This window comes from Cynocephalus volans, chromosome 2 (assembly GCF_027409185.1).
Source record: "Cynocephalus volans isolate mCynVol1 chromosome 2, mCynVol1.pri, whole genome shotgun sequence".
Taxonomy (NCBI): Eukaryota; Metazoa; Chordata; class Mammalia; order Dermoptera; family Cynocephalidae; genus Cynocephalus; species Cynocephalus volans.
Window position 1 is genome coordinate 187,678,866 of NC_084461.1, and position 26,743 is coordinate 187,705,608.

Below are 26,743 nucleotides of genomic sequence, written 5' to 3' on the forward strand. Positions count from 1 at the left end.
GCAGAAGAAGTTTCAAGAGGTGGGGCCAGGTTGTCCAGCTGACCCCACAGGTCTCAAGATAAAAACCAGAAATCAAGCCTGATTAGGACCAGCTGTGGTTTGCAGGGCCCAGTGCAAAATAAATATGAGGCCTCTATTGAAAAATAGTTAATTTCAAAAGGGGAACAGCAGAACCCTAAACCCAAACTGAGCCCGACACAGTTTGCACACTCTTGAATCCAGCCTGCCTGACCCTGCTCTCTGCTGGCTACATGTTCACCCTGGCAGGGAGGCAGAGCCTGAATCCAAAGCTAACAGAAGGGGTTTGTTGTCCCCTGCCGCCTGTGACTTAGATTTTTTGGCTGAGGCCCATCTCCAGGAGGGAATAGTAGGTTGAATGGAAAGTAGAAACATCAGAATGACCACCAAACTCAGAACTATCTGGCCAACAGCTAAATGGCTTTTTTCCTGGTGGAGCATTTGCTGGGGGAAGGAAGAGTCAGTAATCATAAGAATTGATTATCTGGTTAAATGGAAAAAGAGTTAGGTGAGGAGGGAATTGAAACTTAATAGCCAGTGGGCATTTGGGTCTATACCAGAGAACTGCAGGATATATCCCCAAAGGGGGAGGAAAAAAGGTGTCTGACCTGAGCAGCATGGTGGACTCCTAACCCAGCGGGTTTGGGGTTGAGTGTTTCTAGCTTGGGTGGGTGAGAATAGCTAACATTTACAGAGTGCTCTGTTATAAGTCCTTTACATACATTAATACATTTAATCTTTGCAACAATCCTTAGAGGTAGGCAATAGCATGAATTGCATTTAACAGATGAAGAAACTGAGGCATAAGGAGGTTAAATCACTCACCCACAGTCACACAGCTAGTAGGTTGCAAGGCTGGGATCCCAACCTACTTGGTGCATTACCCTAAAGGCCTGCTCTGAATTTTGAAAAGTATTGTTTTTTGTGAACATTCTTTTTCAGTTCGTTGAACACATAATTGAAAACATTAGTTGTCATTTATCTAGTGCCCAGTATGGGCAGGACACTGCTAAGTACTTTCACACATACCATTTCTAATGTTTGTAAACTAAATATCATTTTACGGGTGAGGAAACCGAGTCCTGAAAGTTTGGCTTGAACCAACCCCCGCACTGGTAAGGACCAGAATCAGGATTCAGTCCCAGGTGTGAAAAGCTCTCCAGCTCTGCTTTCTCTCATCACCAGGCCACCTTATGCCTTGTATTCACCTATTTACTGAATAGCTCCACTTGTTCAGAGCGTTTTAAATTTTGTCCTGATGTTTTTGGGCGGTTATGCTATTTTTTCCCTTTTCTCACAGATGTACACTGAGACAAATGAAGAGCTTCCTCATGTATGCCCCTGCCAACCTCTTTTATGATATTGTTTATGTTTCGGACTAATCTCACTGCCTGTTAAAGGGAAACTTCTCAAGTCTTTTTTTTTTTTGACTGCATTTTTTTGTTGTTGTTTTTTTACTGTCCTGTTGAATAGGAAAGAATTCAACACATAAAGTACATCAATGTAATTAATTCTGCTGTCTTTTTCTGGATGTTCAGGGTTTGGGAGGTAGAACATTCTAGTGAACAACATGAATGGAACACAGTTCAGAGAGGAAGGACAGAGCCTTGGCAGGAGATTATGATGCTGTCCTAGTGGGTGAGATAATTTCAAAGTCTTACTTTTCAGCCTCCTCCCTTGTACTGTTCAAGTTTTCTTTAAAAATAAAATTCAGATGCTTTGTTTACTTATTTTCTTGGCAATCTGTGTTGTCAAGACAACAGATCTGTTTGCCTAGAATAGGATTTTCTGGAGTTCTTAGAGGAGAAAACCCCAAAAGGCAAAGCTAATTCTTATTTTCATATCTCTAAGAAGAAAATGGTTTCCTTGAGTGGGATGATTCCTATCATAAGAGGGGCTGAATGTCTATGACAGGCGATTGTGATTTTCTCTGCTTTGTTCTAAATCACTTTAATAAGAAAGGCAAGGTCAGCCCATTAACTCAATTGGTTATAGCCTGGTGTTGTAACACCAAGGTCAAGGGTTCAGATCCCCATACTCACCAGCAACCAAAAAAAAAAAGGGCACACATACTGTTTTTTTTTTTAACTGTGCCAAGTAGATTAATAGTTAGCATCATCAAGCACTTATGTGCCAGGCACTGAGCTTATATCTTTACACACATTATTGTATTTAAACTTCATGCCAAGCCTGTGAACTAGGCACTATTGTATTATCATCCCCATTTGTCAGCTGATGAAACCAAACCGGGAGAGATCAAGTCACTTGCCCAAGGCCAGAGCTTGGTAACTAGTGAAGCTGGGATTGGAACTAAGTCTGCCTGCATCCAGAGTGACTGCTTTCAACCACAGCATATGTATACATATGATCCAGATCTGGTACCACCTAGACTCCAGGAATTCATAGCTGTCTTGGCAAGTCAAAATACATGGGTGAAAAAGGAAAGAATAAAGAAAACATGGTGGAGGAGCAATGAACAAGTGGTACAGTCCTTGCTTTAGGAGATCAGAGAGAGGAGAGGTCAAGGAGGGCCTGGGTCACAGCATTTCAGGAAACTCTTCCAGAGAGAAGTGACTCTTGGGCTAGGGGTTGGATTTGTATGGGCACTTCCTAACCTTTCTTAGTTGGCGTTTAAGTTTACACAGCTGTATGTATATTTAAATTTCTGCCTGTATTAGCTACAGTGTTATAATAAAACACAGGCAATTTGGTAGCATGATGAAAACATATAGAATTGCATATTTAACAAGTAACAGGAAAAGACATCAACAGGAAAAAACACCAATATCTATTTCAGTTACCTTAGTAAAGCAGGGTTGCCAAACTATTTATTGCCCATGAGCCAAATCCAGCATGCCACCTGTTTAAGGCTTGCGAGCTAAGAATGGTTTTTACATTTTTTTTAATGGTTGAAGAAGAAACAAAACAGTAATATTTTATGACATGTGAAAATTGTATGGAATTCAGCTTTCAGTGTCTGTAAATAAAGTTTTATTGGAACACTGCTGCAGCCAGTCATTCACTATTGTCTAGGGCTGCTGGAAGGGCAGAGTTGAGTAGCTGCAACAGCGAGTGTACGGCCTGCAAATCCTAACATGTTTACTATCCGTTCCTTTACAGAAAAAGCTTGCTGACCACTGCCTTAGAGTTGTAAATGCCCCAAATGCTCCCCACCAGTCCTACTACATATTTTTTGGGGAAAATAGATAAATGTAGAAAGATACAGAACTATGCTTGACTTAACATTTCGCCATTTGCTTCACATCTATTTATAAGTAAAAGGAATAAAATTTAACAACGTTCCTTATCCACTCTGTCCCATTCTCTGTCCTTCCTTCTTTGTGGCAGACCATCATGAATTTAATGTGGACTCATTCCCTTCAACTTTCACAAACCTTGTATGTAAGCACGTGTCCATGAAAAATACACTGTGTGGGATTTCAAAATACACACGAATCGTACATCATACTGTATTCTGCAACTTGCTCATTTACTCAACACATGTTTTGGGAGGGGTAAGTCAGTATAAATAGATCTAATACACTCCTTTTAATTATTGTGTAGTATTCCGTCGAATGACTATAACTAGTTATATTTATCCATTCCTCTGATGAACATTTAGGAAGTTGCTCCCAGGTTTTTGCTATTACCAACAAATGCATGCATGTTGAGTAACATCAGAGGGCTGGTCATTTAATCGGAATGCTCCAAATTGTTTGTGAGTGCCGCTCCTGCCTGGAAATACCAGAGACGCTAAACAAAAGGGGGCCGGGAATACATCCAGTACACACGAGGGCTTTGAACCTTTATTGATTCGGCGCTTGACTCTCCTCTCAACTCCTGATTGCGCTTTGGCTGCTTGGCATGTTCAGTGAGGCATCCCCTGGGTAGCTTTCAATTCAAGTCCGGGTTGCCCGATCCCCCAAGGACTCGGGTCAGGGGGCCCTTGAGCTACCCTTTCCTCCTTCTGCCCGGCTCAATGCAGTTACTCAGCTGGGAGACTAAACACACATTTAAGGCTCCAGCAAAGCAGGGTACCCAATGGTGGAGAATATGATGTATTTCACAGAAAGCATCTAAGTAGTCTCCTGGAAAAGCCAGAACTTCAGTGGGTTTCGTGTAGTTTGGTGGATCCAGGTAGAATGGGGATGGGAGAGTGTTTCTTTTCCCCAGCCTTTAGGGCTGGCCGGGAGCAGTGGTCGGTCGGGAGTCGGCTGAGGAAGGAGTCTCCTCGGAAGGGTGGGGTCCCGAAATCCAGGCCGCCTCCACCGCCGGGCGCCTTGTGCAGGGGCAGCCGGGCCTCGAGGCAGGACTCCGGGTCTCCCTGCCGGCTTGGGGAACTTTCCGAGACTCAGCCGCCGCCCCGCAGCCCCCGCGTTTAGCTAAACAAAGCGAGTGCTGCTGGCGTGTCCTGCCCGCGACGGAGGCGCGGCGACCGCCGGGAGAACCGGGGCAGGTGCGCGGGCGGGCGCCGAGTTGCCGCACGCCTCCTCCGGCTCCCCGCGGCCGCCGCCTCCCCTCTCCATCCGCCTCGCCGTTACTTTCGTCCCCTCCCCTCCGCGGCGCGGGGCCGAGCCGGCAGGGGGCGCGCAGGGAGCGGGGGCGCGCCCGGGCTTCCAGCGGCCGCGGCCAATCCCTGCGCAGCCCGAGGCGGCGTCGCGCCCCCGCCCCCCGCGCCCGCCCGGGCCGCGAACAGGAGCGCGCGGCCGCGCCGAGCCAGCCCAGCCGAGCCGGGGGCGCAGAGCGCGGGAGGCGGCGGCGGCGGCGGCGCGGAGCGGAGCCCAGCCCAGGTGAGCGGGAGGTAGCCGGGCCGCGGGCGGAGGACGCAGCTGCCGCAGCCCGGGCGCCCTCGGCAGCTGCGGGCGAGGGAGCACCGCCGGCGTTGCAGACAAAGCCCCGAGACCAGCCCGGGGTTCCCTCCACCGAGGGGACCCCACGTGCGCCGCCCCACGCCCAGCCACGTGGAGGGATGCGGTCCCCGTCGCCCCTTCCCCCGCATCCTCCCGGCGCCCGGGGCCTCTGGGTGGCCTCCTCGGCCGGGCCGCGCCCCGCCCGAGTGACAGGGGCGGTCCCGGAGTTTGGAACCGATGTCACGGGGGGCCGGGGTTGTCAAGGATCTTGGAGGGGGCCTAGGCCCCCCGCCTCGCGTTTGTCAGGTGGGGAAACCTGGTGCGCGCGGGGGAGGAGAAGGCCAGCGGACTTCGAGCACCCGCAGCCCGCAAGTCTCGGGGGCAAACCCAGGCCCTGGTGGCTTGGACCCCAGGTAGTAGAACCCTACCTAGACTAGCAGTTGTGGGGACCGGGGGCCTTTGCCACTCTTCAGTCTGCCCTTTGACCACCCCCACCCCACCCTGGCTCTCAGCCGAACCTCCCAGTCTTGGTCCTTCTGACCTAAATTTACCTCGGGGCTGCAGCCTGCTGTGAATGCGGAGAGGTGCCTGCACCAGCACACCGCCTGACTCGGATGCCGGGCCCACCCCTCTCAGCGTTGGGTCTTGGTGTCTGCGGTGCCTCCCGATCCAGTCTTGAGCTTTTCCTGGCTTTCCCCCACCCGCCGCACTGCCCGGTTTGGGAAGCGGGGTGTTTTCACAGCTCTGCCAGCCTGCCACCCTGGCTGCTCTCACTTGGTGCTGAAGAGGTGGCACCTCAGCCCTCCGATCTCCCCCAGAAGGTTGAGGCGGGGGGGGGGGGGAACTTGGGGAGGGGGTGGCCAAAGGTGGGGCTTCTCAGTGCCATCGGCAAGAGAGGGCCACCCTTGCCTCAGTGGGACATGCAGCGTCCACCTCCCTAGAGGCAACTGTTACGTTCCCCAGCCTGGTGTTTGGAGTCCCCACGGTCGTAGAGAAGGAAACTTCAGGTGCCCTAGAACTGTGCTGTCATGTACCACTCCCCTCTCCTGGCTCTGCCCCCAGAGGAGAGAGAGGAAGGTAGCTCCACGTCCTTGTAAGCTCCTTTGTTTCTTGGAGGCTGCAGGGCCTGCAACAGAGGAAGGCTTTGGGGGAGTCCGTCCCCCTTTTCCCAAAGCACCCCACAAAAACATACAGCTTCAGAGTGAGCCCTAGACTCCCTTCCTGATTGCTTCTCATAAACCCTTCCTATATAAAAAGAAGGCATTTGTGATTAGGGCACACAATGTATTTTTGTAATGAAGAGTAGTAGCCATCATTTGGTGAGCCCCCAGCTTGGGTAATAATAATAATTTTAATAATTAACATTTATTGAGTTCTTGCTGTGTGCCAGATACATACTGTGTGTTGCATGCATTATTTCATTTAATGCCTACCAAAGTCCTATGAGATAGGGATTTTTATCCCCACTGTAGAGATTAGGAGATTGAGGCTCACAACAATCCTGCAGTGTTGCTAGGATTTAGCCCCATTTTATAGAAGGGCTCAGAGAAGTTAAGTAACTTGCTCAGGGTTACACAGCCAATGTGGGCATGTCAGGCCTTTGTGCTTTACCACCTGTTCTAGAACAGCAGCCCTTAGCTTCTTGAGGAGCCCAGATCTGATTACTAAGCCAGCCTGTGAGGGCACAGTTGTGAGCAGATCCTGTGGTGATGCTGGTTGACTTAGGCTTGTCTTTGACCCCAGGTTGTTAGTGGTTTGGTAGCCAAATATATCCACTAATAACTATGCAGTTGTTTTCAGCAGGGGGCGGTCCCACCTTCCTGGAAAGCATTTGGAAATGTGTGGGGGTAACTCTTGGCTGTCACAATGACGGCAAGCACTCCTGGCTTTTGGTGGAGTCCCTGTGAGCAGGCCAGTGCCACGGCATGAAGAATTGCCCTGCCTTATATGCCAGTAGTGCCCTGCTGAGAAACACCACAAGGAGTAAGTGCTGTGGGAGTGGAGGGAGCAGAGGGCAGTGGGGATTCTGGAGAAATCTTCTTTGACGAGTGTGAATCTGGGAAGCTCCCTGAAGGAGGTGTCCTTTGTACTGAGCTTCAAAGGATGGGCTAAAAAGTGGAGATTGGATGGGAGTGGGAGGAGAGGGGATAGGACCGGATTACCTAGCAGAGGGAAAGAACTTTGTGCAGTAACCTGGGGTCCCCTCCTTGACATCCTCAGCCTGGATGGACGATGGAGCACCTGGTTCGGTGGGCTGGCCAAGCCTGCTTTGAAGGCATTTGGGCTCAACTTTTAACGTGAGTCACCCTTACCGCACCATGAAGCCATTTTATGGAAGGGCTCAGAGAGGCCGAGTAACTTGCTCAGGGTCACCTGCGAACTGTTCCCTCCCTGGCACACCTCCTGGTAGCTGTGGGCAGCATATGGTTCTCATTTCCTTTCCTGATCCTGGGGATTTGGGGCACAAGCTGTTTCAGATTTTCCTTTGAGTCAGAGGGCCTTGTGTTGCTATTTTTCGCAGATGTTTTGCCTTCTTACTGGCTCCTCCCTTTTGGACCGGGTTAGAGAACCTGGATGTGGGTTCAGGCAGGCTGGCTCCATGGTGCTGCAGCGCCTCAGCCATGCATCTGTGCTTCTTTCCTGGAAGTTGAGGAAATTTCCCTTTTGAAGTGGACCTTTCTTCTTTCAGACTGTGCTTGGTACCTTATTGACCGGTTCATAGACATCCATTAGGGCTTTTCTTTTTTAAAAAAATTGACGTGAAATTCGCATAATCTAAACTTAACCATTTTAAAGGGAACAATTCAGTGGCATTTAGTACCTTCACAATTTTGTGCAACCATTACTTCTGTCTAGCTCCAGAACATTTTCATCACCTCAAAGGAAACCCAGTATCCATTAAGCAATCACACCCCCTTTCCCACTGTCCTTCCCCCAGCCCCTGGCAACCATTAATCTACTTTCTGTCTCTATGGATTTGCCTATTCTGGACATTTCATATGAATGGAATCATAGAGATGTGTTTTGTGTCTGGCTTCTTTCACTTAGCATCATGTTTTCTAGGTTCATTCATGTTGTAGCCTGTGTCAGTATTCATTCCTTTCTATGGCCGAATACAATTCCATTGTATGGATGGACCACATTTTGTTTATCCACTTATCTGTTGATGGACATTTGAGTTATGGTGGCATAAAGACTTCTTAAGGCTACTTTGTCCATCCTGTGTCTCTGCAGCCTCCCAACTAATACATCTCTGGGTGTAAGACATCATTGTGTCATTCCATTTGCAGGGACAGTGGGATGGAAGAAAAGTCTTCTGAAATCACTGGGGGACCAGCTTCCTGGAGCAAGGTTTTTTGGACTCCCTTTATTGCACCCTCCCCTGCCCGTCCTCGAGAATCATAGCTCCCCTGCTAAGCCCATTGCCCCCTGGGTCAGCCCACAGTATTTTTAGGGGCAAGTGTGATTTTTCAGGGACAGTGTAGATTTTATTCAGTTCCATTCTTTTCAATCATGATGACTCATTAAATGTAGATCTCCAGGTGATTTTATTGGTATATATTTTGTGAGGCTTTTTCCAGGTAAGTAAATCCACACAGTAGAGAAAACCTTACCAGCCAGAGTGCCACAACCCTGTGGCCACACCTGGAGTCAGCCCAGTGTCTCCTGATAGCTTTGCTAGGAGTGTCCACCGAGGAAGAAGAAATCAAGCCACAGGAAAGCTGAGCTGGGAGGAAGCCCAGAGAAGATAAGCTCCTCTGTCCCTGCCAGATTACAGACTGGGACGTGGAGTGCGGAAAGGAAGTGAGAACGTGGTCTTTTTGGAGCATTCACTGGGGGCTGAGCTGTGTGCTGGGCACTTTCATATAGAAGAGCGACTATCCCTCCACCCTCTAGGTAGGTCCTGGTGGCTCCGTTTTACAGATGAGAAAATCAAGGTTCAAGGTCCCCTGGGCTCTATATATTTTCCCCACAAATCACTAATTCCAAACTTTCATGCCTCCCTCATGCTGGTAAATTTTGTCCATTTTCTTGTGGAGTAGAGTCCACCTTCTCAGGAGATTATGGCATGGAAATGATTTCCAAATGGTTTTGCTCTCTGAAAAATAAGATTTTGAATTATTATTTTTTCTTTCTTTCCTGATTGGTCTCCTTCCTCCACAAAAGAAAGTAAAAGGCATTTTTAAAATGAGGTGAGTGCTGTTAGATTTCCTAAGGAAGACGTCTGGTTCCTGCATTCCCTGTAGGGATGATGGTGATCAAAATAGGAAAGAGATTATTTTAGCTGCCAGCATTTTCAGTTTCGGTCGTGTTTGTAGTATTGCTGCTGATTTTTTTTTTTTTTTCAATTATGAAACATTTTAAACATAGAGAAAAGCCAAAGTTTCGTTTTGCTTTGTTTTTTCATTGGCTTGTTTTGGGGGAGGTTGGAGGGAGGCCCAGAAGGTGACGGAAACTGGGCAGAGGAGGGCGCTGCTCTGTACTTAGCCCTGGCTCTGGTACCTCCCTGATCATTTGCTCAACTCTTTTGTGGGGCTGGTGACAAGCTCTGCCCTGGGGAACTGAGGAACACTGGGATTTGGTCCCTGTTCCCAAGGAGCTCCCAGTTGAGTGGTCTGTGAACTGTTGGGGAGCCCTTTGGAAAAGATGAACAATTCTAGGATCCTTTTTCTTTTGAAAAGGAGAGAAAGAAAATGAGAAGATTCTGTTGTGCCCCCAGCCCCACCCCATCCTGAACGCTGCGGAGCAACTATTTTTATGTTGCCTCTTTTTATCCTGGTGGCTTCTGTAAATAGTTGAGAGATGGCAGTTGCAGAGATAAAAATGCTATTTCAAACCTGGGAAGGGAGATGGATGGTCCCCTGAGGAAATGGGGGTGGGGTGTGGGGAGGCCAAGGTCTTGCCCCTCTGCCCACGTGGCTTGGGCATGAGGTAGGAACCAAGTGGGTGGGAACGGGCCTTGTGAGTGATGCCTGTGATGTGTCTGTTCAGAAGTTTAAATGGGGAACCAGTGGTTTGGGTGTGGGAGGCAGGACGTAGGAGGGGAGAACATTCCCTTTTTTGTTTTTTAAAGGTGCATTGTGGGTATTGCCTTCAGGGCCTTTGGAAGAGAAAGATTTTATTTGAGTTCATTCTAGACAATTCTCCCGCCCTCTGGGACAGGTGTGGGGGACACAGTGGGCCCCATAGAGGCCCACGCCCTCTCTACCCCTCAGCTGGGTGGTTTGTGTTGGAGGCTGGGGAGGGACAGGGGCTGAGGGTGGGCAAGGCACAGAGCTGACGGGCATTCGAGCTGGCCCCTCTACCTGTGATTTGTTGAGGTGCATAACGTTGGAGCAGGAGTCCTGTTCTTTTTATTGCAAATTGAAATTCCAGTTATTTCCCTAACTCTTCCTTTGGGTTCAGTGAAAAATTGGGAGAGATTCAGTGGCAGAAGAGGAAGGAAGTGAGATGGTTCCTACCTCCCATTTCCAAATGCCTCCCCTAAACACCCGCCCACGCTCTCCCTCACGTGCATGACTCCTCGCTCTGCAAAGCTGCTGCCACCAGTGTACACTTTGCTTTAGTTTCCTATGTGATCGGGGCCATTCTTTTAATGATCATTGACTGAACAATAGCTGCCTAAGAACTTTTAAGACAGTTTATGGTGGCGATCCTGGGACATTGGGCCTGTTTAATAAGCATTTGCACCTAGGCCCTCCCAAAGCACTCACTAGCTGGATGATCGTGGGAAAGCCACTCAGGCACTCTCTGCCTCAGTTTCATCACTGGTGAAACAGGGATAATAACAGCACCCAACTGTTGGGAAAATAGAATAATCTGGTCAGGGCCCTCGCCTTGGGTCCAGTTGGGTGTGGTTTTAGCACATCCATTGTAAGCAAATTGTGTGTGTGTGTGTGTGTGTGTGTGTGTGTGTGTGTGTGTGTGTGTGTGTGTGTGTGTGTGTGTGTGTGTGTGTGTGTGTGTGTGTGTGTGTGTGTGTGTGTGTGTGTGTGTGTGTGTGTGTGTGTGTGTGTGTGTGTGTGTGTGTGTGTGTGTGTGTGTGTGTGTGTGTGTGTGTGTGTGTGTGTGTGTGTGTGTGTGTGTGGAGTTGGTCCGGATGTGCGCCAATGTATGTTTTTGGTTTTGTTGCTATTCTTGTGTTGAGAGAGAGGGAGAGTGTTTTAGTGAAGCAGGCAGGTGGGTGTCTGCCTGGTGCAGCCATGCTTCCTAAACTATGGCTTCCAAGGACCTTTTGGCCGGTTACCTAGCTCATAGACCTGTGTGAAGGGGTTTGGTTAGCCAGCCTGGCATAGGAAGGGTTTGTGACCCAGTCTGTGAATGGGTTTGAGGGGTCTGGGAGCTCCAGACCCAGCCCTAGCTCAACAATCAGCCCAGTTGGTGCAGGGTTACCAGCAGGTAAAAGAGCCCGACAACTGGTGTGGTCGCCTAGCTGGAGCACCACAACTGGTGTAGTGGTGGTCACCTAGCTTTACAATTGGCGTCAGGGGCAGGATTAAGAGCACTGCAATTGGCGATGTCGATAGGATTCCGACATTAGCCATGGGTCACACTAACTCATAATGTTGTTGTGACAATTAAATGGGATGATAGAGGCTTAAAATAGTTCCAGCCACTAAAGAAGGCTAGCCATCAGTATTATTGCCGCAGAAGTTACTATGGCTGGTGCTACGATGATGAGATTCTGGTGTTGAGAGAGCTACTCAGTTTATTCCCCTCTTCCTGTTCATCAGCCTTCCCCTTCTCCATCCTTGATTTTTTTTTTTAAGATTAAAAAAAAAAGATTTTGGAAGTGCTGGTTTCCACCTGACTATTAAGGCGAAGGCTGTCTAGGTTGTCAGGGGACTTGGAGCTGCCTGGCAGTTTGGCCTAGATGAGACCCTTAGGGTGTAAGGAGCTAAACATCTGTAGGCTGCTTAGTGGAGAAGCTTTGCTGTCAATCAGCTCTGTCATTTGTAAGTCAGGACCCTTGATTGTAAGTGACAGAAAACCAATCACAAATTGGCTTAAGCAAAAATGGAAATGTATTGGCTCATGTAGATAAAAACTCCTGGGGTATGTTGGCATCAGGCATGGCTTGATCCTGGTGCTCAATGTCTCCAACCTGAGTTCTCTTTATGTTGCCTGTCTTCTCTCTTGGTGGACTTCATTCTGAGGCAGAGTTCTCCTCGGCCCCTGGTAACTCCAGGAGTATATTTTCAGAGCTCTAAGTTCAACAGAGAGAGGTATATACTCTCTTCTCAACACTTCCACAAAATTCCAGAATAAGACCTGGTAGACTGACTTGGATCACACATCTGCTCTTGAATCAATCACTTGACAGAGCATTTGAAGACCAACTGGCCAGGCTTGAGTCATATGGGAATCCCCAAAGCTGATGATGGGGTCAGCTCCGTAGGGCTACCTCTCACATGGAGGGATCGGTTCCCAGACATAAATTGGGCTGCTATTAGTAGACTAAGGGAACATAGATTCTAGGTCAGCTGAAGAAAGCTTCTGACCTTCTGAGGAGCCTTGGGATGGGTGAAATTAACAACGACCTCTAGCCATTATTTACTGAGTGCCATCAGTGTCCTAGAAAGTTGAAGGCCCTGGAGTTCAGCAGTAAACAAGAAAGGCAAAACCAGGGCTCTCCCGAGTTAGTCACATCAGTGTCTCTGTGCCCAAATCCTGTGCATTTCTTTTTTGAGCACTTTGAGACATGTGCCTTTGCGCTCTTCCCTCTCAAACACAGGTCACACAGGTCAAGGTCCCAGGAAGGCAGATGAATGGGCTACGTGCTCCTCTTTGTTAGAGACTTTGACCCGGCCTGACTTTATTCAGGTTGCGGTACATGGCCATTGCCAGGCTGTGCCTGTCATTTTTTGTCCCTTCCTGAGAAACTCAGGCCACTTTTAGCTCTCCCTGACTTTAAGTCACTGCCTGACTTTGGGCAGTAAATCTTTCTGAGCCCTTGTTTTCACTGGTGAGATGAAACAGTTGGAGCAGGTGACCACTGATGTGTGCCCCTTTTAGTACTAACGTCCAGTGACTCTCAGAGCAGGAGCTGTAGACTCAGATACCTGCAGGGGTGAGGTATGGTCATGAGATGTGGGAAAAGGGGAGGTTGTGGAATACAGCACTCATCCTCTCCTTAGCTTTGGGGAGGCAGTGGGGAGTGGCGAGGACTGTGGCCTGCCAGTGAGTGTATCCCCTACTCAGAGCTGTGGCGAGTTGTTGCTAGGATGGAACGCAGGCCCAGTGCTATCAGAGTGTCCAGTTCTTCAAGAGATTCTGGAAATTTTTATTTTTGTCTGATATCTCCTGGTTCTGAAATGTTGGCATCTCATTCAAATAGTTTTAAACATGATGTAGGCCAAGCAAAACACATTGGTGGCCAGATGTCACCCAAGAGTCACCATTCGCAACCTTTTTGCTCTAGGGACTGTGAAGGGGGTGGTGTCTGTGGACTCTAAAGCCAGAGATGTCGCTACTGCCATCTGACAAGGGAGGGTTTTTGTCTTTGGGACCCAACAGTTTCAGTGCCCCCAAAGTAGAGTGTTCAAGGAGAGAGTCATAAGAGTTGGTGTCTCTGGATCTGATGAGACTATTTAGCTGGACCAAGACCCCAAATCTGGAATATTCCAGCACTGTCTCAGCTAGTGTGGCGAGCGTCTCAGATCTCCTCCTCAAGCTTTGGGAAATGCCTCCAGGGCAGCCAGCTTCTCTGAACCTTGCTGGCTAGGTGGGGTGTTGTATTATTTTCTTAGGGCTGTCATGACAAAGTACTGCCAACCAGGTGGCTTAAACAACAGAAATATATCGTCTCAGAGTTCTGGAGGCCAGAAGTCCAAGATCGAAGTCTTGGCAGGGTTGGTTTCCTTCTGAGGCTCTGGGGGCGAATGTTCCAGGCCTCACTTCTAGCTTCTGGTGGTTGCTGGCAATCCTTGGTATTCCTTGGCTTGTAGAATCATCACACCCCGTCTCTGCCTCCATCATCATATTCCCTGTGGGTGTGTCTTGTCTCTGTGTCCAAATTTCCCCTTTTTATAAGGACACCAGGGATGGTATTGGATTAGGGCCCACCTTAATGACTTCTTTAACCTTTCTCTAAAAGACCTGTCTCCAAATAAGGCCACCTTCTGAGGTGCTGATTGTTAGGACTCCAACATAGCTTTTTTGGGGGACACAATTCAATCCACAGCAGGAGTGAGTAGGGTCCCTGTAGCTTTGCCCTGGGCCCCCCCTCTGCTCTCCTCATCGGCTCCTCACCAGCCTGCCTACTCCCCCCTCAATCCCAGTCACAAGCTCTAGTCCCCGACTTTCTTTCTGTTCCCTGGACTCTCCCACCTCTGTCCTGCCACGGGGCCTTCTCGGAAGCTGGTTCCTCCACTGAGACCTTGATCCCTCAGCACCTTCTCACTCTGGAGGTCTCAGCCTAAATATAATTTCAGCAGGAGAGGCCTTTCTTGACCCTGCCTTCCCTTTCAGTCCTAAAGTGGGCCTTGCTATTGTGCTCTTCTCTCACATTCTGGTTTTCTTCCCCAGTCTGTGTTTACAGATTCACTTGTGTGCCTACTTTTAAATGGTTGTCTTCCTCACTTACTGGTCTCTTGAGGACAGAGACCCTGTCTGTTTTGTTTACCTAGCACATAATTACATGTTGAGAGAACAAATGAATGAGTGAATTTCCTTTAGGACTTCCCTGGGCCTCAGTTTCCCCATGTGAGATAGGATGTGGCTGGCCGAGCCTGTTATCCCAGGGAGGACATCGATGTCCCTGGCCCTGGCAGGATTCTTGGAGCTATTTTGGGCACCTTTGTTGTCCCATGGTGCCTGGGACGAGGTAATCTCAGGGGGTTCTGCTCAGGGTGTGTCTCGGGTGTGGGGGCACATCTCGGGCACAACCACCGGCTTCTTGGCACGCTGAGTGTTGGCAGGTGGCTCTTCCAAAGAGCTGTGCATTTGGTGGGCAGCAGGCACAGGGTGGAAACGGCCCCTGGGAACTGGGAAAGTGCTTCCTGGAGGCCTGTGCCCCTTGGCTTCCTGGCAGAGGGAGGAGTGATTCCCTTCCTCCTGGCCACAGTTCTGCATCCATCTGCTCCAGGAAGGGTCTGGTGGCTCACACTGAGTCGCCCTGAGAGAGGGGACAAGCCGGGGGGGGGGAGGCCTTCAGGGGCTGGGCTCTGCTTGGAGTTCGTGGGGACAGACCCAGGGCCCAGGCTGGAGACCCAGGGGAGCTGATTCTTGGCATGTGGTCAAACCCAAGCAGCTTTGCACAAAGGTCCTCTTACTCAGACTCCCAAAATTGATGCTTTGCCATCCTTCCCTCGTAGAGGGCCTGTCCTGTTCGATGACCAGGCAGAGAAGTTAGCTCCCTGCTTGGCACCTGAGGAGTGCTCAGTTGAGTGTTAGCTGTTGCTGTTTTTATGCTAAACTGTTGTCTTTCTGTACAATTTTTTTCTCCTGAGGAGAGTGTAGGTAGCTTCCATCAGATCTTTGTAAGGTCTGTGACCCCAACACCATTCAGAACACTGGCCTAGACTCTCAAGGGGTCAGGGGAGAAGTCCTGTGCTTGGACACCTCCTGTCAATGTATGAGGTGCTGGGGTCTGTGTCCTCTTTCCTCAGTCAGGACACACCTGCCCCTCAGCACAGAGGCCCCTGCCCTCGGTCTGCTCCCCTCCCTCGTCCAGACCTCAAAGACTGAGGCTCTGTCAGAGGCCGCAAGGGAGGCCCGGACAGACGCCAGCTTGCCAGAGAGACTGATTAAAAGCAGCTCTGCTGGGGGTGGATGGGTTGGTGTCCTTGGCCTGGAGTGGAGATCGATAAGCAATTGTTTTTCTCTTGGCAAGAAAAGAATATTCTCCATTGACTTTCCCAGGCGCTGCCAGGCTGAGTTTTCTTTTCAGGAACCCGTGTGGCCTGTCAGAGGCGGCTCTGGGAGGGAGGACGGGCTGCCTGCTCTGGGGGAGGTGGGCCCACGGCTGTCTTGGACATCAGTCCATCACAGGAATATTCTGGAACACAGCCTGGCTGGTAGTAGGCATTCAACAGGCATTTGTTGAAAGGAGAGCTTTCTGAGCACTTAACCATGTGCTGGACCTGATTCTGAGTGCTTGGCTCATTTCATCCTCTCATGGCTGTCAGGTGGATGCCCGTTTTCTGGATGAGAAAACTGATGCTGAGAGAGGCTAAGGTGCTTGTCCAACGTGAGCCAGGATAAGGATGAGCTCAAGTTGTGGAACCTGAGAGGCCCTGCTTTTCCTCTTCCCGGAGATAAGGATCATAAAAAGGATATGGCAGCTGGGGCCACGGAGCATATTGAACCTAGGCTGTCTTCCTTCAATGATAGGGAAGCCAAGACCAGGGCACAGTGAATGATTTCTTTCTCAGATACAGGAGGGGTGGGAGAGAGGGGTGTTCCCTCCCCTGTCTCTCACCCCACGGATCCCATAACACCCTGGGCCTTATCATTGTAACCCCTGGCATGGCTACAGTTGTTTTCTTTCTTCTAAAAATTCATTTTTGGGTTGGCTGGTTAGCTTAGTTGGTTAGTGTGGTGCTGTGCTGATAACACCAAGGTCCAGGGTTCGATCCCTATTACTGGCCAGCCTCCAAAAAAAGAAAAAGAATAAAAATTTATTTTTGAATGCACATGGGACAAAAGGAAAAGTAAAGTAAGTGTAGTGAAAAGTACATCTCTCCCACCCTGTCCCCCACCTCTGCAAGCCAGTTATCTTCCCTTAAGACCTCCGCTACCATTTTGTTGTATACCTTTCAGAAATATGCTCTGCACATGCAATCATGCGCGAATGTACGGCTTTTTCTCCCCTACGCCAACAGCAGCATACTGATGCTTTGGTTTTTTCCATGTAACAGTGTGCCTTGGAGCTAATTCATTATTAGGATGTATAGGGCCGCCTCTTTTAAAGTAAGTGCATGGTTTTCTCATTTTATTTACTCAGTTCTCTGGGGGTGGTCATTTCTTACCACACACTGCTTAACAATCTCGTATGTACATCATTTTCTACACATAAGGTTGTAGGATAAATACTCAGGTGCAGAATTGCTAAGTCAAAGATATGGAATTTTGTTAGATATTGGCGAATTTCCCTCCATAAGGATGGTACCAATTCATACTCCCACCAGCAATGTGTGAAAGCATCTGCTTTCCCATAGCCTCACCAAAATGTCTTATTATTAAATTTTTCTGTCTTTGCCAAGCTAATAGATGAAAAGAAAGGTATTTCATTGTAGTTGTATTATTTTCTTAATTTTGATAAGATATACATAACATATAATTTATCATTGTAACCATTTTCAGGTGTACAATGTAGTAGCATTAATGATAGTGTACAACCATCACCACTAGCTGTTTCTAGAACATTTTCATCATCCCAAACAGTAACTCTGCCCCCTTAAACAGTAACTCTCCATTATCCTCTCCCTTTGCCCCTGATAACCTCAAATCTATCCTCTGTCTCTATGAATTTACCTATTCTAGGTGTCTCATGTAAGGGAAATCATATGATATTTGTCCTTTAGTGTCTGGCTTATTTCACCAAGCATAAGTTTTAAAAGTTCATCCAGTTCTAGCCTGGATCAGTGCTTCATTCCTTTTGATGGCTGAATAATATTCCATTGTATGACAGACTATATTTTTGTTGATCCATTCATCCGTTGATGGGCACATAGGCTGTTTCTACCTTTCGGCTATTGTGAATAATGCTGCTATGAACACGAGTGTGCAAATATATCTGTTTGAATACCTGCTTTCAGTTGCTGAGTCATATGGTAACTATATTTAACTTTTTGAGGAAATACCAAACTTTCATTGTAGTTTGAGTTTGCACTTCTCTTATTATAAATAAGGCTGAGTATCTTGTCACATGATTGGGTTCTTTGTTGTTCTTTGCCATTTACGAACTCTGTTCATGAATCAGGCTCACGTCAGGGCTGGAATGTTGTGATTATCTCCTTGATGCCTTTGCCTGCCATATTGCCTGATATAGTAGATGCTCTGTCAATACTTCTGGAAGGACTAGTCCAAGAGGGCTGAGTGACATTTCTCTGCCTCTCAGCCAGATCCTCCAGGGAGCCCTGGCTTTCTGCTGCTATCAACACCTTCCTCTCCGTCCTCCCCCCACCACTGTCATCAAGAGATATCAGGTTATTCATTTATAAAATCTCTACTGCGCACCCGCTGTTGTCCTGGCACCCAGAGAGACCCTCCATGATGTGGGTGATCAGCACAAAGTGGCTAATGTCCGCATCTGTGGATGTGCTCAACTGAATTCCAGCGGCGCTTGTGACATTTGTCCAGTAGAATTTGTCAAACACATGAACCAAAGGTTAATAATCTGTCCCTGAGATGGAGAGAATTGACTGCCTAAGGGAGTGTGTCAATCTTCCTCTTTTTAAAAATTGAAATAAAAGTTCACATAACATAAAATTAACCATCTTAAAGTGTACAGTTCAGGGACATTTAGCACATTCACAATGTTGTGCAATCACCACCTCTGTTTAGATCCAAAACATTTTCATCATCTCAAAAGGAGGCCCCTACCCATTAAACAGTTACTTCCCATTCCTCCCAAATTCTCCATCCCACCCCCCACTGCCCTGTAGTCCTAGGCATCTATTAATCTACTTTCTGTCTCTATGGATTTGTTTTTTCTAGAATTTCACATAAACAGAATCATACATATGTGACCTTTTGTGACTGGCTTCTTTCACTTAGCATCGTGTGTTCGTGTGTTCGAGGTTCATCCACATTCTGTCAGTCCTTCATTCCTTTTTATGGTTGAATAATTTTCCATTGTATGGATATGCCACATTGTGTTTATCCATTCATCTGTTGATGGACATGGAGATTGTTTCCTCCTTTTAGCTCTCAGGAATAGTATAGCTCTGTTTGGGTACAGAATGACTAGAATGGAAGTACTGGCTCACGTGGTAATTCTCTAACTTTTTGAGGAGCCGCTAAGCTATTCTATGTCAACCTTTTTGAAGTCATGTTTTGGCTTATGTCCTGGCAGGCACCAGCCAGGAAGACATAGCTGGGGGCTAAAGTAGAGAAGCATTAAATAATACATATGTCGACCCTGGCTCCTCAGACAGCACAAACGCAGCTGGCTCACACTCTGTTGGTGGCTGTCCTTCCTCTTATGAGACCCCTGAGCCCCCCTCCTCAGTTGAGAATCATTGGCCTGAGGGCAGGCCAGGAGACCGGACTGCTGTGCGGGTAGCCTTTGCATCAGGAGACCTTAGACAAGTCTCTTTCCCTCTCTTGGGACTCAGTTTCCCCATTTATAAAATGATTATGCTAGTATGTGGAAGATGTTTTGTAAACTGTAAAGTGTTGTCTCAATCATTGCCGTTGTGAGGTGATGCAGCCCAGAGGTCGCCAGGTGGAAGGGTTTCATTTGGCTTGCCCAGCATTTAAAACTATTTGAAAAAATTGCTGATAACATCCTTAGGGCTTCTCTAGAAAAAACTAAAAGGGGAAAACCAGGCAATAGTAGGTCCAGATCTCTGCTGGACAACAATTGGCTTGAGCTGGAAGTAGCTGCCAGTTTTGTAGGGGGCATGAGTGCTCTATTTGGGGGTTTTCTTATACTTGGTTCCTACAGGAATTGAGTTTGGGAATCCTTGTCGTGATGTGTGAGAAGGGGCTTTTAAAATAAGGAGATGTAGGCTGGCTGATTGTTCACTTAGGAGAGCATGGTGCTGATAACACCAAGGTCAAAAGTTGGGATCCCCAAATTGGCCAGCCTCTCCCCCTCCCCTGCAAAAAAGTGTGAAATAAAGAGATGCACCCTGTACTGACCAGCCACCAAAAAAAAAAAAAAAAAGTAAAATAAGGAGATGCAGAGTCACTTTTTTGTATAGTCTCAGAGATCAGATCACATCATATTTTGCAAGATTTTTTTTTAGGATATCAGCCAGAGGCAGGAATTAAACACCAGCCTGGGCCAAGAGGAAAGAGCTTCCCTGCCGTCCAGGTGGCTGACCCTTCTTGTCTCTGCAGGTGGTACCGCTGCCGATGGGAGTGACCAGGCGTGTTGGATGAAGTCCATGCACCATGTCATCATGTGTCTCTTGCCAACCCACCACTGACCGTGCCACCCCCCAGAATGAGCTGGGGGGTGGGGGCAGCAGCAGCCAAGGCCAGAAGCCCTGTGAGGCCCTGCGAGGCCTCTCGTCCTTGAGCATCCGCTTGGGCATGGAGTCCTTCATTGTGGTTACTGAGTGTGAGCCAGACTGTTCTGTGGACCTCACCCTAGCCCGGGATCCACCCTTGGAGGCTGATGGCCGAGAGGTCCCCCTCGACACTTCTGGGTCCCAGACCCGGCCCCATCTCTGCGGTCGCAAGCTCTCCCTGCAGGAGCAGTGCCAGGGCAGCAGCTTGGACATGAATGGACGCTGCATCTGCCTGTCCCTGCCCTACTCTCCCGTCAGCTCTCCGCAGTCCTCGCCACGGCTGCCCCGGCGGCCCACAGTGGAATCCCACCATGTCTCCATCACGGGTATGCAGGTGCGTGAGTGGGTGAGCTGGGTCCCGGGGGATCCCCAGTGCTGTTCCCTGGCCGCAGTAGGGCCTCCATGCTGGGATGGGCTCCCCCATAAGGTTTCGAGTGCAACAGCTGACTTGGATCAGCAAAGGGTGGGTTATGGAGCTGTGGCCAGTGTGGGGGGACCCTGGGACACAGCATGGAACACAAACCTCCTCAGGTGCGAGGAAGCTGGGGTGGGTGGTGACCTGCCCTGAGTGTGGGCAGAGTGGCTCCAGGGCCAGAGGGATACAAAGTGATGCAGGGGCTGGTGGTGGGAAGGGGAGCTGGCACAGGGATAGGGTGGGTCAGCGTGGCCCTGCAGCTATGGTCCCCATTGCTGAGGGTCTGTGCCAGGTGCTGAGTTCAGCACTTATGTGTGTTTCTTCTGTGATCCTTACCTTGAGCTTCTGGGAGGTGAATTAGAACTCAGATCTGCATCAGAGTTCACAGTGTCCTGCATGATCTGCCTCTGCCCCGCTCCTCCCATTCTGCTCCTGGCTCACAGAGCCCCATCCCTTCCTGCCTTCTTCATGTTCCTCGGATACTGAAGCTCATTCCCACCTCAACTTCTTTATTCTTGCTGTTCCCTCTGCTGGGAACCACCCCCTGCCCCTGCCCGCTTTGCAAGGCCATCTTCCTCTAACATCCAAGTCTCAACTCAGATATCACCTCCTCCAAAAGGCCCCCGTGATCACCCTGTCCTGGGGCCCTGTTTGCTTTCTTTCATGACACTCATCAGCTTCCGATGATCCTGTGTGTTGGTTACTTGTTTATTGCCTGTCTGTCCCCAGCTAGAACAAAGCTCCATAGGAGCAATCTCACTCACCACTGTGTCCCCAGTGCCTAGCACAGTGCCTGGTGCATAGTAGGAGCTTGAAAATATGTGTTGAGAGGATGAGTGAATTTAATTGGGAGAAGACTCAAAATTAGGAATGGCTTTCTAAAGGGGCTGATTTTGAAGGGGCTACACTCCTATAGGGGCTACATTTTGAAGGCTAGTTAGAACTTTCTTCATTGGAGATGGGAATGTGGAGAGTTCAGTGCAGGGCAAGTGCACAGCTTGAGCAAAGGCCCAGAGATAGGAGGTGTGATTCTGGGGAAGGCTGGCCAGGGATCCAGTTAGCTAGAGGGTGGGGACCATATTGAGGGGCACTGTGTCAATGGGGCTGGAGGGATAATTTGGGTTTCTATCAATTAGAATTGAGTCAGCGTAGATAAACAGTTACTTCTCCCACCCCCCAACAGTGACTTTGCCACAGTAGGGCTTATATATCATGCAAAATCAATCTGGGGCTAGGCATTCCAGGATTGGCGCGGTGGTTCTGTGGTCTCAAGATGGCTGCTGTGCCTCTAGCTTTCACAGCTCCATCCCAGGCAGGAAGAAGGAGCAGGGGGAAAGGCAAAAGGCCTCTGCTTCCTGAGTCAGTCCTCTTTCCTAGAAGCTATATCCAGCAATTTCTACGTGATTCCCACTGGCTAGAACACAGTCACGTGGCCACTCCTAGCTGCAAGAGAGGCTAGAAATGAAGTTTGCCAGCTGGGACATTGCCATCCAGAGTCCCATTTATAAGGAAGAGAGGGGAGACTAGTATTTGGTGGGTAACTAAGTGACTTGGCCAGCTGTAGAGACCTTGAAGGCCAGGCCATGGAGTCAGGTCTTGAGCCTGGAAGCATCTGGGAGCTGGGGCTGATGCGGTCAGTGTGGAAGATGAATTCAGCAGCAACTGGGGTTGGATTAGGAGGCAGCTCCCCAGGGCTCCACCTCTTCCTGTCACATCCCTCCAGGACTCAGGGGAAAGAACGCAGCACAGGAGAGAAAAACTGGAAACTACCTAAGTGTTCACCATGTGGGGAGGGCTCTGTACTGAGGAGTGCTGTGGGGCAGAAGACGCAGGCGTATGTGTGCCTCCTGACAGGGAACTGTCTCTGGGGACATTATCGAGTGAGAAAAGGAAATTGAGAAATGGTTGAGTGTGACACAATTTTTTTTTTTTTTTTTTTTGTGGCTGGCCGGTACAGGGGTAGAACCCTGGACCTCGGTGTCATCAGCTCTATGCTCTACCAACTGTACTCTGTATTTTCTACAGGCACATATTACCAGAAAAACGACCTGAAGTTTATATATCAAACTCATTACAAGGTTTAGAGAAAGGGTTAGAATTGGGGAGGGGGAGTCAAGGGAAACATCAGGCTTATCCGCAACACTTTTGTTTTCTATCGTATTTCTTTTCCCAGTTTTACTTCTTATATCACTTAACATTTCCTCCCTAATCATACTGAGGTACATTTGAAATAAAAAAGAACTGAACATGTTTCAGGTGTACAGTACAATTAGTTTTGGTATTTGTCTTCTCCCGTGAAACCATTGCTATAATCAGGAGAACGGGCATTTCCAACACACCCAACAATCCATCCCTCCCCCACGCCACAGGCCTCAGCCCCACCCCCCTCCTTCCTCCTCCCACCCTGTTTCCTTCTCCCTTACCCTCTCCCCTCCCCATCAGCTGCTCCACATTAGGATGTTAAAAAAAATAAATAAATAAACTTAAAAAAAAGAAAAAGAATTGTAATTCGGATAGATGCCTACTTTTTGTTTTTCTATGTAGACTGTTTATGAAACCAAGGTAGCTTTTTAAAAAAATAAGTAAACAACTATGCAATCTGTTAAAAAAAAAAAAAATTCCATCTCTTCCCCACTTCCTCTTTCCCAGGTAACCACTGACCTGCTTTTTAAAAAATCATTATAGATTAATTTGCAAGTATTAAATTTTATGTAAGTGGGATCATTTAGTATGTACTCTTTTTTTAGCTTAGCTTCTTTCACAGCATAATGATTTTGTGATTCATCCGTGTTGTTGTGTGTATCAATAGTTAGTTCCTTTTTATTGCTGAGTAATATTCCATTGTATGGATGTACCACAGTGTTTTTCCATTCACCTCTTGATGGACATTTGGGTTGCTTCCAATTTTTGACCATTACAAATAAAGCTGTTATGAACATTTGTATACAAGTCTTTGTAAACATGTTTTCATTTTGGGCAAATACCTAGAAGTAGAATGGTTGGGTCATATGGTGGGCATATGTTAAGAAATTACCAAAGGGTTTTCCAAAGAGGTTGCACCATTTTACATTCCCACCAGCAGTGTGTGAAGGTTTCGTTTACTCTGCATTCTTACTAACACTTGGTCTGGTCAGTCTTCGCAACATGAGCCAGCCTAGTTGTACGTGGCTCTAATTCACATTTCCCTGATGACTAATGATGTTGAACATCTTTTCATGTGCCTGTTGGCCACTTGTTTATCTTCTTTGGAGAAATTTCTGTTCACATCTTTTGGCCGTTTTTTAATTGAGTTGCTGGTCTTATTGAGTTGTAAGAGTTCTTTATATATTCTGGATACCAGTCCTTTGTGTAATATATGTGTGATGAATAGTTTCTGTCTTGGGCTTGCCTTTTTGTTTTCTTAATAGTGTCTTGAAGAGATTGGTGAAATCCAGTTTATCATTTGTTTCCTTTTGTATTTTGTACTTTTTTGTGAATTACCTAAGAAACCTTTGTCTACCCCAAGGTCGTACAGATTTTCTTTTCTTATATCACCATACTTTTTGTTTTTTTTGGAAGCTGGCCTGTACAGGGATCCAAACCCCTGATCGCTTTATATTTTTACCGTACAATGTAGTCACAGTTACTTGTTTACTTTTTAAAAGTGGGATCCCTGTACCAGCCAGCCTCCAAAAAAAAAAAAAGTGCTATTTGAAGTCAGGATAGTGGTCACTGTGGAGAGGGAGCAGTGACTGGGAGGAGTTTCTAGGGAGCTCTTGATTGGGTCCTGATTACATGTATATGCTTAGTTTGTGAAAAATTTGTCTACTTGCAAATTTAGTTCATTTGCCATGTGTCTCTGTTTACTTTCTAGGACTGCGTGCAGCTGAATCAGTACACACTGAAGGATGAAATTGGAAAGGTAACTATCCCAGAAGCCAGGCTGGTTTTCTGCATTCACCAGGGATGTCTCAGATGTTGTGGAGGGAACCTTGTAGAGCAGGGAGTAGGAGAGGAGTCTTTGGAGGCCAGTTTGGTGGGAGGGTTTTGTCATTAATGGTCTAAGGTTTTTTAATGTTTTGTGTTTTTTACCTTAAAATTAAATGTGTTTCTGCAAAAGTTCAGAAAGCTTCTGGAGAAATCCCATATCATCATAGTGATAGTTACATCCCCATCACATTAGTAGGGTTTTTTTCCCTAATCTATTTTTACCCTCCAATCTATTTTCGCTTTTGCTTCAGCCAGTGGGCAGTATCATTGCAATGGTTAGAAACTCAAATACCGGTAGAAAACAAGTGAGTGAAATAAATGAGTGAGGCATCTAGGTGTAATGCAGTAGGGAGTGGTGAGGACTGTGGCAAATTGTTAATTTATGGAGACGAGGCCTCCATGATCGAAGCAGGCTAGGTATGAGAGTAAGGAGTAGTGAGGTCTTTGGTAAACTGTTAACATGGAAATGAGGCTGCATATGGCTAGATCTTCCAGCTTTGTCAAAAGAAGCTGAGAATCTGGATTTTTATATCAGGTCTTTATGTTTTTAAAAGTTCTCAAACTTTTAATTCAAACTTTGTAAAAACTGCGGGTCCAATGAAATACAATTGCAGGGCAGATTTAACCAAAGGGCTGCCAGTTTGCAACCTCTGTATTAGGGTCCTCATTTTGCAGATTGTAACTTCTGGGTAGTATGTCATGGGCATCTCCCTTTATCCAGGGCTCCTATGGCGTGGTCAAGTTGGCCTACAATGAAAATGACAATACCTACTATGTGAGTATCTACATTCCCCTCCTGCTCCCCGTCCTTGTCCAAAGAGAAGCCACCTTTCCAGCACTCAGCTTCCTGGAAGGTTTTCATAGCAGTTGTGTCATTTTATTCTTAGGTCATGTTCATTTTGTGTATTAGGAAGGAAGTGGTATACCCGTTTTACAGATGGGGAAGTGGGGAGGTAGAGTGATTGGCCCAGGAAGAGTTATTCATTCAGCAGATGCCTCTTATTCCCTTTTTCTGAGCTGCCATTTCTGTATCTTCCATAGTACTGAGAATAAGGCAGTAAGTAGCTCAACAAGTTGCCCTTGGAGATGAGGCTTTGACATCAGTCCATTGTAGGTTCAAATCGTGGTTCTCCCATGTGCCAGCTGTGTGACCTTGGGCAAGTGATGTGTCCCCATGTCCAAAGCAGCCAGATATACCCCTCCTTTGCCTGTCACTCCAGCTCACTTGTGTTTTGATTCAGTGACAGTGAGTCCCAAGGCTCATGATTTCCCAGCTGGGAGAGTTGGCCAAGAACCTCCGGAGCACCCTCAGGGTTGGAGGGACTCTGGGAGTCCAGCCTCACACACCCAGTAGCACCTCGACCCTCTCTGGTGATGGGGTGCTCACTACATTGTCCCAAGGCTGCCAGAGGGCCGGGAGCTTGGACAGGCCTTGGAGTGGAGGGAGTCCTCCCTTTCCCCTCCTTCCTCCCCCCTCCTCCCTCCTTCCTTCTTTAACCAGGACATGGGGTCTTTTCTCCTGCAGGCAATGAAGGTGCTGTCCAAAAAGAAGCTGATCCGACAGGCTGGCTTTCCACGTGAGTTTGGCGGGCCAGGGCCTTTGTTCCTAGGTGCAGCATCCTGGGCAAGACACCACCAAGTGGTGTCCCCGCCCTTGGTGGACACCCCATCCCACTCAGGGCTTCTTCCTGAAGGCAGTGCTGGGCCTCCTAAAGAGGTTCTTTGTTCATTTTCATTTAAAAATATTTATTAAAGTACAGGTATCAAGGTTAAAAATCCAGTATAGGAAAACAGTCTGGCAGTTCCTGAAAATGTTAAACATAGAGATACCACATGACCCAACAATTCTACTCCTAGATATACACTCAAGAGAATTGAAATGTTTTCACAAAAGCTTGTACTTGAATTTTTATAGTAGCATTATTCACAGTAACCAAAAATTAGAAACAACCCAAACGTCCATCAGCAGATGAATGAGTAAACAAAATGTGTATGCATCCAATGAAATATTACTCAGCCATTAAAAAGGAATGAAGTTCTGACTAATGCTACAACATGGATGAATCTTGAAAACATTGTGCTCAGTGAAAGAAGCCAGACACGAAAGGCCTCCTATTGTATGACTCCATTGATATGAAATGTCCAGAACTGACAAATCCGTAGAGACAGAAAGTAGATCAGTGCTTGCCACGGGCTGGGGGAGAGGGAATGAGGGATGACTGCTGGTAGGTATGGGGCTTCTGGGTCAAGGGGCCAATGAAAATGTTTTGGAATTAGATAGTAGTGATGGTTGTGAATGTACTAAA

At 47.7% G+C, this 26,743-nt stretch overlaps 1 protein-coding gene across 2 annotated transcripts in view; it reads left to right on the forward strand.

The window, feature by feature from the left end:
• The first annotated feature begins 4,733 nt into the window (after positions 1-4,733).
• The window catches only part of CAMKK2 (calcium/calmodulin dependent protein kinase kinase 2), a 51,747-nt gene continuing 29,737 nt past the window's right edge, over positions 4,734-26,743 (forward strand). For both annotated transcript variants that reach the window (XM_063087363.1, XM_063087362.1), the window contains exons 1-5: positions 4,734-4,808; positions 19,881-20,387; positions 24,322-24,369; positions 25,159-25,212; positions 25,963-26,014. In XM_063087363.1, coding sequence (XP_062943433.1) covers positions 19,935-20,387; positions 24,322-24,369; positions 25,159-25,212; positions 25,963-26,014 — 607 coding nt within the window. In that variant the 5' untranslated portion in view covers positions 4,734-4,808; positions 19,881-19,934. The remainder of the gene's footprint in view (positions 4,809-19,880; positions 20,388-24,321; positions 24,370-25,158; positions 25,213-25,962; positions 26,015-26,743) is intronic.